Genomic DNA, 12,093 nt, shown 5'->3' with positions numbered 1-12,093 from the left:
TGTAGGGATTCTATGGATGCCGAGGTCATGGGTTTGGAAGGTGCTGTCTTGGGAGCCATGATGAGCAGTGCATCTTGGAGTTGGTACCCACCAGGATGCGAAAGGGGGAAGGGTGTGCCCGTCTACAAATGACACCTGAACAGTTTAATGCTTTACTCAAAAGACTGCAACTTTGCGGGACCCCCTCAGCATTGCATTCAGTCAAGGGGCGGGGGGAAGGGGGTTGGAAATGGGGAAGCAAAGCTGTTAACGCTGCAATCGACACTCGCTAAATTCTAACTACCCCTGCCGGGAAAGTTGAAACCACTTTCCGACACAGCTCATCAGAGAAAGTGACCCCTCCCTCCCCTCCTCTGGGAAGCTTTGTGGTACTGGGAAGCGAAGCTCTGAGCGGATCCTCAGCAGCTGGCCATCCAGAGCCAGTGCTGAAACAGACAGCAGGAAGCTCAGAGCGGGTCCCAGGGAGCTGTCCACCCCGAACCATTGCTGGAACAGGCAGAAGGAAGCTTAGAGAGGATCCCAGTGAACTGTCCATCCCGAATCATAGCTGAAACAGCAGCAGGCAGCTCAGAGCGGGTCCCAGGGAGCTGTCCATCCCGAACCATTGCTGGAACAGGCAGAAGGAAGCTTAGAGAGGATCCCAGTGAACTGTTCATCCCGAATCATAGCTGAAACAGCAGCAGGCAGCTCAGAGCGGATCACAGGGAGCTGTCCATCCAGAGCCAGTGCTGAAGCAGACAGTAGGCAGTTCAGAGCGGATCGCAGGGAGCTGTCCATCCCGAAGCATAGCTGGAACAGGCAGAAGGAAGCTCAGAAAGGATCCTAGGGAGCTGTTCAACCTGACCCAGTGCTGAAACAGACAACGGGAAGCACAGAACGGACCCTGGGGAGCTGTCCATCCTGACCCAGTACTGAAACCGGCTGCAAGGGAGAGGAGAAACCTTCGCCCGCCACAAAAACAAAACGCCAAGTGGCCGGGGGGAAAAATGTGACCCTTCCCTCCTTGCCCAGGGCTGCCCGCAGCAGCAGAACCTTCATGGAGAGAGGAAAGGAAAATTAAAAAATAAATACCCACTTACTAATGCCCGTTTCTGCTTTGGAAATTCAATGCGGGTTTGGGAATCTCATGCGTGGCTTCGCGCTGTGTAAATGCCCTAAATGCATACGGTAGAAGGGTCGCCCGGGACTATCAATGTGATGCATCTACTCAAGAGGAATATCAGTGGTTTAAGATGGGTAATAAGCAGACGATATTTACTGATGAACAACTAGATGCCTATCAGGTAAGAGGGGATAAAGCTGGCTGTGTGGTGGTGGGAGAGGGTTTACCTGTGTGTATGTAACTCCAACACTTTACTGAAACTGCCCCGAATTAAACTAACCAGGGAAGCCTATCTACAGCTTGTTGTTTTCAAATCCCTGGTATAACCCAGGCTTGCTTGTTCAAAATACTCGTTGGGAGGGGGAATCCGTTCTGCCCGCTGTGAATTTTGGAGATTTTCAGTGCAGCAGTCAACGCAACCCCCCCCCCCCCCCCCCCAAATAAACCTTTCCCCAAACCCTGGAGCAAACAAACCTGAAATTTATCAGATCTATTCAAAGTTTAAACCGGGGGAGGGGAATGTAAATGGGTTGAATTGAGGAGGTTTCCGAGTTATTTTTCCATTTGCTAATGATAATATTTGCACATTCCAGAACCTTAAGCACAGAGGCGGTTTCTCTCTCCCTGTCTCACACCGTTTTAGACATCTTTCAGATAAACCTTCGTAAATCTCTCCCGCCTGATTAAACACCAAGAATTGAGGGATCTCGCTGTTAAACACGGATTTCCTGGAAGCGGCTGCGTGTTTATTTCAGACAAATGTGCAGGGTGGCAGGGGCACTGGGAACCAGGGACAAGACACCTTCAAACTTCGGGTGAACATTGATGGGAAATGAAGCCAAATCCCTGTGTGCGGTGTGTGAGGCTGTGTCCATGATGATGGAGTGACCAAGACTCACGTTAACGAGCTGCATTAAGCCGCAGTGCCCAGCTGGCAACCGACAGATTGAACATTTCCGCGTCAATAATTCATTGCACAGGGTCCTCTGTTGGTCAGGCTGGATGCCCTGCCATTGGGCGGGGTGGGGGGCGCTACTGGTGTCTACATGGAGAATGGGCAAGAAATCATGAATTCACCCAGTTAACTTTGTAAAAACGCAATACACACCATACTCCAAAACACTGTCAAAGCTACCCCATTGTCCTGTTGTGAACTCTGCTGGTGTGTACTCTGCTGGTGTGTACTGTGAGCGTGTGGTACTGTGCTGGTGTGTACTCTGCTGGTGTGTACTGTCAGGGTGTGCACTGTGAGGATATGTACTCTGCTGATGTGTACTATGCTGGTCTGAGCTCTGCTGATATGTACTGTGCTGGTGTGTACTGTGGTGGTGTGTACTGTGCTGGTGTGTACTGTGGTGGTGTGTACTGTGAGGCTGAGTACTGTGCTGCTGTGTAATGTGAGGGTGAATACCGTACTGGTGTGTACTGTGCTGGTGTGCATTATGAGAGTGTGTTCTCTGAGGGATTATACCTGTGAGGATGTGTACTGTGCTGGTATGTACTGTGCTGGTGTGAACTGTGCTGGTGTGCGCTGTGAGGGTGTGTACTGTGCTGGTGTGTACTGTGAGAGTGTGTACTGTGCTGGTGTGTACTGTGAGAGTGTGTACTGTGCTGGTGTGAACTGTGCTGGTGTGCGCTGTGAGGGTGTGTACTGTGCTGGTGTGTACTGTGAGAGTGTGTACTGTGCTGGTGTGAACTGTGCTGGTGTGTACTGTGAGAGTGTGTACTGTGCTGGTGTGAACTGTGATGGTGTGTACTGTGAGGGTGTGTTCTTTGCTGGAGTGCATTGTGAAGGTATGCACTCTGCTTGTGTGTACTATGAGGGTGTGTACTCTGTTGATGTGTATTGTGCTGGTGTGTACTGTGCTGGTGTGCGCTGTGAGAGTGTGTTCTCTGCTGGTGTGTATTGTGAGGGTGTGTACTGTGCTACTGTGCACTGTGAGGGTGTGTACTCTGCTGATGTGTACTGTGCTGGTGTGTACTGTGCTACTGTGCACCGTGAGGGTGTGTACTCTGTTGATGTGTATTGTGCTGGTGTGTGCTGTGCTACTGTGCGCCGTGAGGATGTGTACTCTGCTGGTGTGTACTTTGCTGGTGTGTACTGTTCTGCTGTGTAATGTGGTGGTGTGCACTGTGAGGGTGAATACTGTGCTGGTGTGTACTGTGCTGGTGTGTACTCTGCTGGTGTGTTCTGTGAGGGTGTGCACTGTGCTGGTGTGTACTCTGAGGGTGTGTATTGTGCTGGTGTGAACTGTGAAGGTGTGCACTATGCTAGTGTGAACTATGGTGGTGTGTACTGTGAGGGTGTGCACTATGCTGGTGTGAATTATGGTGGTGTGTACTGTGAGGGTGTGCACTATGCTGGTGTGAACTATGGTGGTGTGTACTGTGAGGGTGTGCACTATGCTGATGTGAACTGTGAGAATGTGTACTGTACTGGTGTGTAATGCTAATGTGTACTCTTGCTGCTGTGTACCGTGAGGGTGTTTACTGTGAGGGTGTGTATTGTGAGGCTGTGTACTGTGCTGGTGCGTACTGTGAGGCTGTGTTCTGTGAGATTGTGTATTGTGAGATTGTGCATTGTGATGGTGTGTACTGTACTGGTGTGTACCATGAGGGTTTGTACTGTGCTGGTGTGTACTGTGAGGGTGTGTACTGTGGGCATGTGTACTGTTTGTACAGAGATATACTGAGGTCAAGAATGGTGAGAAAAAAAACGCAAGTCCCACGTTTTAAAAATTAAATTCCAAAGCATCAGGATGCTCTTACTTTTGGTCTAGTAAGATTAGAATGACATAAAAGACTCTTTAAACCATCCTAAATTTTAACAGTGGTGAGATTCCATTGAAGAAGTTTGATTGTGTTTACTGATAAAATTTCTATAACATTTGCAGTAAATGATTGATGATGCCTTGCCAGTAATCTTAGAGCAAACACAAGGTTGCTATATAATCAGAATGAGGCAGTCTTTCAGGGTAGAAAGTGCTGAATGCAGATTACCTCTCACTGCCAATCTTGATCTGTAATCATTGAATGATTACAGTTCGAAAGGAGCCATTTCAGTGCATTGAGTTCACACCAGCTTTGAGCCAGTGCAATTCAGCTGCTTCCACTGCCCTTTACCATTAGCTTTGCTCACTTCTTATCTTCTGATTCTTACTCAATACCCTTTATCCAATACACTGCCTCCACCACACTCTCCGACTGTGTGTTCCAGATCCTAACTACTCGCTATGTAATGCAACCTTTCTCATGTCTCCATTGCCTCTTTCGTCAATCACCTTAAATCTGCTCTCTGGTTCTCGATTATTCTGCCAATGGAAACAATTTCTCCCTGCCTACACTGTCCAGTGATTATCAAATCTCCTTTCAACCTTTTCTTTAAGGAGAACGGTCCCAGCTTATCATAGAATAGAATCCCTACAGTGCAGAAGGAGGTCATTGGGCCCATCGAGCATGCACCAGCCCTTTGAAAGAGCACCTAGGCACACTCCCCCATAACCCCACCTCACCTTTGGACACTAAGGGGCAATTTAGCACGGCCATTCCACCTAACCTGCGCATCTTAGGACTGTGGGAGGAAACCGGAGGCCCCGGAGGAAACCCACACAGGCACGGGGAGAACGTGCAAACTCCACACAGACAGTGACCCGAGGTCGGAATCGAACCTGGGTCCCTGGTGCTGTGAGGCATCAGTGCTAACCACTGTGCCACCATGCCACTCAAGACTTCTCAAGTCTATCCTCATAACTGAAGTTACTCATCCTGGAAACCATCCTAGTGAATCCTTTCTGAACTCTCCCTGTCCGGCACTGGGAACTGGACATGATGCTCTAGTTGAGGTTGAACAAGTGTTCTACACAGCTTTAACATCACTTCTTTACTCTCATACTCTATATTCCTATTTATAAAGCCTAGGATCCTATATTCTTTATTAAAACTTTTGCAACCTGTCCTGCAACCTGCAATAATTTATGCATATAGATACTCAGGTCCCTCTGCTCCTGCACCTCTTTTAGAATGGTACCCTTTGTCTCTCCAGTCTTCCTACCAGAATTAATCGCTACACACTTCCTGCATTAAGTTTCAACTGCCACATGTCTGCCCATTCTGTCAGCCTCTCTATTTCCTCTTGAAGTTTACCACTATCTTCCTCACAAGTTGCAGTATGTCCACATTTTGTGTCATCGGCATATTTTGAAATTCGATTTGGATTTATTGTCACATCTACCGAGGTACAGTGAAAAGTATTGTTCTGCACAAAGTCTAGACAGATTGTTCCGTACATGAAAAAACATAGGACATACGATAAATACACAATGTAAGTACATAGACACAGACATCGGGTGAAGCATACGGAGTGTGGCACTGAAACGAAAGAGAAAATGCTGGAAAATCTCAGCAGGTCTGGCAGCATCTGGAGAGAGAGAAAAGAGCTCACGTTTCGAGTCCAATGACTCTTTGTCAAAGCTAACAGACAGAGAAAGTGGGGAATATTTATACTGTGGAGTGAGAATGAAAGATGAGTCATAGCCACAGAAACCCAGGGAAACTGGGTGCTAATGACCACAGAAACCAAGGGGAAAGAGTGCTAATGGCAGTCCCCAGAGAGGACAAAAGATGTGAAAGGTCAAACAGCAGGGAAACTAACATCAGAGGATGAACTGTAGGTGTGGGGGGAGGGGAAGGGGGCAGCAAAGAGGAGAAAGGTGAAGGAAAGGTGGATAAGATTGGGGGGGGGGGAATTAAATATATATTAAGAAAGAAAGAACTGTTAAAAGACAGTTAAAATGAAATGGAAACAAATGGGTCCAGGTGGGGTAGAGCTGATCATCTGAAGTTGTTCAGGCCAGAAGGCTGTAGCGTGCCTAACCGGAAGATGAGATGTTGTTCCTCCCGTTTGCATTGAGCTTCACTGGAACATTGCAGCAGGCCAAGAACAGACATGTGGGCATGGGAGCAGGCTCTTTTGTTAAAATGGCAAGCAACAGGAAGGTCAGGGTCCTGAATGCGCACAGACCGAAGATGCTCAGCAAAGCGATCACCCAGTCTGCGTTTGGTCTCTCCGATATAGAGGAGATCACATTGGGAGCAGCGAATGCAATAGACCAAATTGGAAGAGATGTAAGTGAAACGTTGCTTAACCTGGAATGAGTGTTTTGGGCCTGGAATGTTAAGCATGGAAGAGGTAAATGAGCAGGTGTTACACCTTCTGCAATTGCATGGGAAGGTTCCATGGGTGATGGAAGAGGTACTGGGTATGGTGGAGTGGACTAGATTGTCTCAGAGGGAATGGTCTATGCGGAAAGCTGACAGAGGGAGTGAAGGGAATGTGTTTGGTGGTGGGATCACGCTGGAGTTGATGAAAATGGCGGAGGATTATGCTTTGCATACGGAGGCTGGTGGGGTGAAATGTGAGAACGAGGGGGACTGGTTGTTCTAGGAGGGAGTGGAGGGGGCGAGGGTAGTGGTGCGGGAGATGGACCGCACACTGTTGAGGGCCCTGTCCACAACTGTAGGTAGGAAATCACGGTTGAGGAAGAAGGAACACATTTTTGAAGCACCATTTTGGAAAGTGGCATCATCAGAACAAATGCGACAGAGGTGAAGGAGTTGAGAGAAAGGGATGGAGTCCTTACAGGGCGTAGGGTGTGAAGAGCTGTAGTCCAGATAGCTGTGGGAGTCAGTGGGCGTGTAGTGGATATTAGTGGATAGTCTATTGCTGGAAATGGAGACAGAACGATCAAGGAAGGGAAGGGAAGTGTCTGAGATGGACCAGGTGAAAGTGATGGAGGGGTGGAAACTAGAAGCGAAGTTGATGAATTTTTCCAGGTCCAGGTGAGAGCATGACACAGCACCAAAATAGTCATCAATATATCAGTAAAGGAGTTGTGGAAGGGGGGCTGGATAGGCTGGAACAAGGAATGTTCCACATACCCCATAAAAAGGCAAGCGTAGCTAGGACCCATTGCTACACCTTAGATTTGGAGAAAGTGAGATGAGTTAAAGGAGAAGTTGTTGAGAGTCACATCTTTTGTCCTCTCTGGGGACTGCCATTAGCACTCTTTCCCCTTTGTATCTATGGCCATTAGCACCCGGTTTCCCTGGGTTTCTGTAGCTATGACTCATCTTTCATTCTCACTCCACAGTATAAATATTTCCCACTCTCTCTGTCTGTTAGCTTTGATACAGAGTCTTTGGACTCGAAACATTAGCTCTTTTCTCTCCCTACAGATGCTGCCAGACCTGCTGAGATTTTCCAGCATTTTCTCTTACGTTTCAGATTCCAGCATCTGCAGTAATTTGCTTTTACGGAATGTAATACTACTCAGAAGTGAAGATGCACGGGGAGATCAGTTCAGTCCATAAGAGAGTCATTCAGGAGTCTGGTAACAGCAGCGAAGAAGCTGTTTCTGAATCTGTTAGTGCGTGTTCTCAAATTTTTGTATCTTCTGCTCAATGGAAGAGGTAGGAAGAGAGAATAATCCAGGTGGGAGGGGTCTTTGATTATGCTGTCCCCTTTCCCAAGGCAGCGAGAGGTGGAAACAGAGTCAATGGATGGGAGGTGAGCTCATTTGATGGCTGGGCTGGGTTCATGACTCTTTGTAGTTTCTTATGGTCCTGGGCTGAGCAGTTGCCATACCAGGCTGTGATGCAGCCAGATAGGATGCTTTCTATGGTGCATCTCTAAAAACTGGTAAGAGTCAATGTGGACATGCCAAATTTCCTTAGTTTCTGTCGTGTTGTTTAAGCCTTGCCAAAATCGACAAGAGTCCCTGCCATTAGTTTGTGACTCTAGCTTAGTCTGGTATTATCTCTTAGTGTTCCTGGTGGCTTTGCGGAGGTCGTACCTAGGTTTCTTGAAAAGGTCAGGGTTGCCTGTTTTGAACACCTCACGCCTGGCCTTCAGTAAGGAGTGGTGTACTTTCTGCCCAAGTCTAAGTAATACATCAAGAAGAGGTGAGGTCTCAATACGGACCCCTGGGAAGTACCAACGTATACCCACCTCCGGTCCGAAAAATAACTATTTAATGATACTCTCGGTTTCCTGTCACTCGGTCAACTTCATATCCATGCTGCCACTGCCCATCGGCCTGAACTTTACACCTATTGGAAGTGAATATCCACCATATCAACCACATTCACCAACCCTTTCTGTTACTTCATCAAAAAACTCAACCAAGTTATTTAAATGCAATTTGCCTTGAACAAGTCCTTGCTGGCTTTCCTGAATTAATAATAATAATCTTTATTATTGTCACAAGTAGGCTTAACACCGCAATGAAGTTACTGTGAAAATGCCCAAGTCGCCACACTCCGGCGCCTGCTTGGGTACACTGAGGGAGAATTCAGAATGTCCAATTCACCTAACAGCACATCTTTCGGGACTTGTTGGAGGAAACCGGAGCACCCGGAGGAAACCCACGCAGACACGGGGAGAACGTGCCAACTCCGCACACAGTGACCCAAGCCGGGAACCGAACCCGTGTCCCTGGTGGTGTGGAGCAACAGTGCTAACCACTGTGCTACCGTGCTGTCCATAATCTGCCCTTGTCCAAGTGACTATTGTTTTTGTCTTGGATGATAATTTCTTGAAGCATCTCCACCACCGAGGTTAAATTGACTCGCCTCCAGTTCAGTCATAGGCATTACCTTTACACCCTTTTGGAATGAGGTCCTCTGACACCAGTCCTTTATCTAGAAGATTGATAGATTCTGGCCAGTGTCTCTGCAAATTTCCCTCAGAATCCTCAGATGCATTCCATCTGGTCCTGGTGACTTACCAACTTTAAGTACAGCCAGTCTTTCTAATGCCTCCTCATCATTTTTCTTAACTACATCTGTCCTTCACTATGACTTTAGCAGTATCTTCAGACTTGGTAAAGACGGATGCAGAGCCAGATACACATTGAATACCTCCGCCAAGTCCCCCGTGTCCTTGCATTCATCTCCTTTTCAGTCCCTAATCTTCCTTTTACGACCGTTTACTATTGATGTGCCTGTAGAAGATCAAGATCGATAAATGTGACATAGCTCACTGGGGAGACAGTGGCATAGTGGTATTGTCACTGGACTGCTAATCCAGAGAGCAGGTTCATTCTCTTTTGGGGACCTGGGTTCCAATCCCACCAGGGCAATTGGTGAAATTTAATCTGGTATTTAAAAGTCGAACGATGACCATGAAGTCATTGACGATTGCCATAAAAACCCATGTGGCTCATTAATGTCCTTTAGGGAAGGAAATCTGCCGTCCTTACCCGGTCTGGCCTACATGTAACTCCAGACCCCCAGCAACGTGGTTGACTCGTATATGGCCCCTTGAAAAAGCTCTCGCAAAGCCACTCAGTTCAAGGGCAATTAGGGATGGGTAACAAATGCTGGCCCAGCCCAGCGACGCCCACCTCCCCTGAATTTTTACAAAGTACACATTTGACAGAAGGATAGGGAGGTCACTTATTACTTGGAAGGGGTGAGTCTCGGCGGTGTAGAGGAAGAAAGAGATCTCACATACATCAATCACTAAAACGCAAATCACAAGTTAGAAAGGCCACAGAAAAAAAGCAAATCAAGCACCAGGCTTTATTTCTTAAAGGAAAGAATTGAAAAGTAGGGAAATGATGTACTGAACCTTGGTTAGGCTAAACGTCAGCACCATGTGCAGGTCTGGTCACCAGATTGTAAAAAAGGATATAGGAGCAGTGGACAGGCTGCAGAGAATATTTACAAGGGTAAAGCCAGAAATATGCAGGTAGAAATATCGTAAAAGGATTGACAGACGGGATCTCAAACAAACTATGCCGACTGGTGAAATCATAGAGGTCGTTAAAATTGTGAAAGGTTTTGATGGAAGGAATGTTCCCTCTTATGGGGAAGGGCATCACTGGAGGTCATCAATATCAGACAGTCACCAAGAAATCCAATCTGTTCTTTGTTCTTTGCTGGAAAAGCCAATTACTAGGGGACATGGGCTTAAGGTACAAGGGGAAAAGTTTAGTGATGTGTGAAGCAAGTTTTTAACACAGAGGGTGGTGAGTGCCTGGAATGCGCTGCCTGGGGAGATGGTGGAAGCAGACATGATGGGACGTTTAAAGGTTTAGCACACTGGCCTAAATTGCTGGCTTTTAAAGCAGACCAAGGCAGGACAGCAGCACGGTTCAATTCCCGTACCAGCCTCCCCCAACAGGCGCTGTAATGTGGCGACGAGGGTCTCTTCACAGTAACTTAATTGAAGCCTACTCGTGACAATAAGTGATTTTCATTTCATTCTCATTTCAAAAGGCATCTTGATCTATATATGAATAGGCTGGGAATACAGGGATACTGGTCCCGGAAGCGCAGAAGGTTTTACTTTGGACAGGCATCATGAACGGCGCAGGCTTGAAGGGCCAAAGGGCCTGTTCCTGCGCTGTACTGTTCCTTGTTCTTTATTCCATCGGGAATTCAGGAGAAACATCTTGACCCAAAGAGTGGTGAGAATGTGGAACTCGCTGCTACAGGGAGTGGCTGAAGCGAACAGAATCAACACAGTTAAGGGGATGTTGGACACGTACGCAAGGAAGAACGGATAGAGGATTTGAATTTAGTATTAGATGCGGATAGGTGGGAAGGTGGGAGGACGAATGCATGGAGCTTAAACCGCAGGATGGACTGGTTAGGCTGAATGATCTGTTTCTATGATGTATATCTTACATCATCCTGTGTTAGCTGCCAGGCTCTTCTCACACCACCTCTTTGCTTCTCTTTTTTCCTTTTTTCACTTCTCTCTGAACTTCCTCTGTTTAACCTGCTCCCATTTGTAATATCGAGCTGACATCTGTCATACACATTCTTTCTTTCTGGCGTACCTTACTCACTATCTCATCCAGAGAGCCCTGGCTTTGTTTGTCATACCTTTTCCCCCTTGTGAGAAATATTATACTTGAACCATCTAGATCGATAAATGTGACATAGCTCTATTATATCAAAACCCCCTATTGTCGTCCTGCTACAGTTTTACCTGTCAAACTTTGATTCCAATTTACCCAATGAATTTGACCAAATTAAGCATTTTTACTCTTGACTTCTCCTTCTCATTTTCCACGGCTCACCTGAATTTTACAATACCGTCATCATGGTCCCCGAATAGTTCCCTTGCTGACACTCACTCTACTGAACTCACCTCATTCCCCACAAGCAGAACCAGCAATACCTCTGTCCTCAGTTGGTCAGGAACATATTGATCAGGAAAGTTTTCATCGAATCATAGAATTTACAGTGCAGAAGGAGGCCATTCGGCCCATCGAGCCTGCACCTGCCCTTGGAAAGAGCACTCTACCTAAGCCCGCACCTCCACCCTATCCCCGCAACCCGATAACCCCGCCTAACTTTTTTTTGGACACTAAGGGCAATTTAGCGTGACCAATCCACCTAACCTGCACATCTTTGGACTGTGGGAGGAAAGCAGAGCATCCGGAGGAAACCTACGCAGACACGGGGAGAATGTGCAGACTCCGTACAGTCAGTGACCCAAGCCGGGATTTGAACCTGGGACTTTGGAGCTGTGAAGCAGCTGTGCTAACCACTGTACCACCGCACCGCCCATCCCTGAACAGATTTCAGAGTCTGCTCTCTCCCTCTGCCCTGTACACTACTGCTATTCCAGTTTATATTTGTACAATTAAAGACCCTCATTATCAATACTGTTGAGTGCATCTCTTTGGTTTTTCTCCATATGTTCCTCTCTATCTTTCCTGGTCTTGAGACGCAGTCAGCCAAAAGTTCTGGGTTAGAGTCCCACCTAGGACTGAATGGCCATGCAAGGTGTGTTTATAATGTGGACAAACCGGTTGATTTGTAAATTCTGCTGACATGCCTGACGGCAGGCGGTAAGAGTGGGAGTGTTTCCTGTTCAGCCGAATAGCAGAAGGCAATGGTAAACAACTGAGGTACTCCGTCAAGCATCATCATGGGCCAATTCAATGGAAGTCTATAGTCACCCTCGTCGGGAATGG

General features: G+C 47.2%; 1 protein-coding gene across 2 annotated transcripts in view; it reads left to right on the top strand.

The window, feature by feature from the left end:
- The first annotated feature begins 367 nt into the window (after positions 1-367).
- The window catches only part of cib2 (calcium and integrin binding family member 2), a 115,467-nt gene continuing 103,741 nt past the window's right edge, over positions 368-12,093 (top strand). For both annotated transcript variants that reach the window (XM_038784456.1, XM_038784455.1), the window contains exon 1: positions 368-1,283. In XM_038784456.1, the coding sequence (XP_038640384.1) occupies positions 1,273-1,283 (11 nt within the window). In that variant the 5' untranslated portion in view covers positions 368-1,272. The remainder of the gene's footprint in view (positions 1,284-12,093) is intronic.

The sequence above is a fragment of the Scyliorhinus canicula genome, chromosome 24, assembly GCF_902713615.1.
Source record: "Scyliorhinus canicula chromosome 24, sScyCan1.1, whole genome shotgun sequence".
NCBI classification, from domain to species: domain Eukaryota; kingdom Metazoa; phylum Chordata; class Chondrichthyes; order Carcharhiniformes; family Scyliorhinidae; genus Scyliorhinus; species Scyliorhinus canicula.
This window is presented reverse-complemented; position numbering and strand designations above follow the sequence as displayed.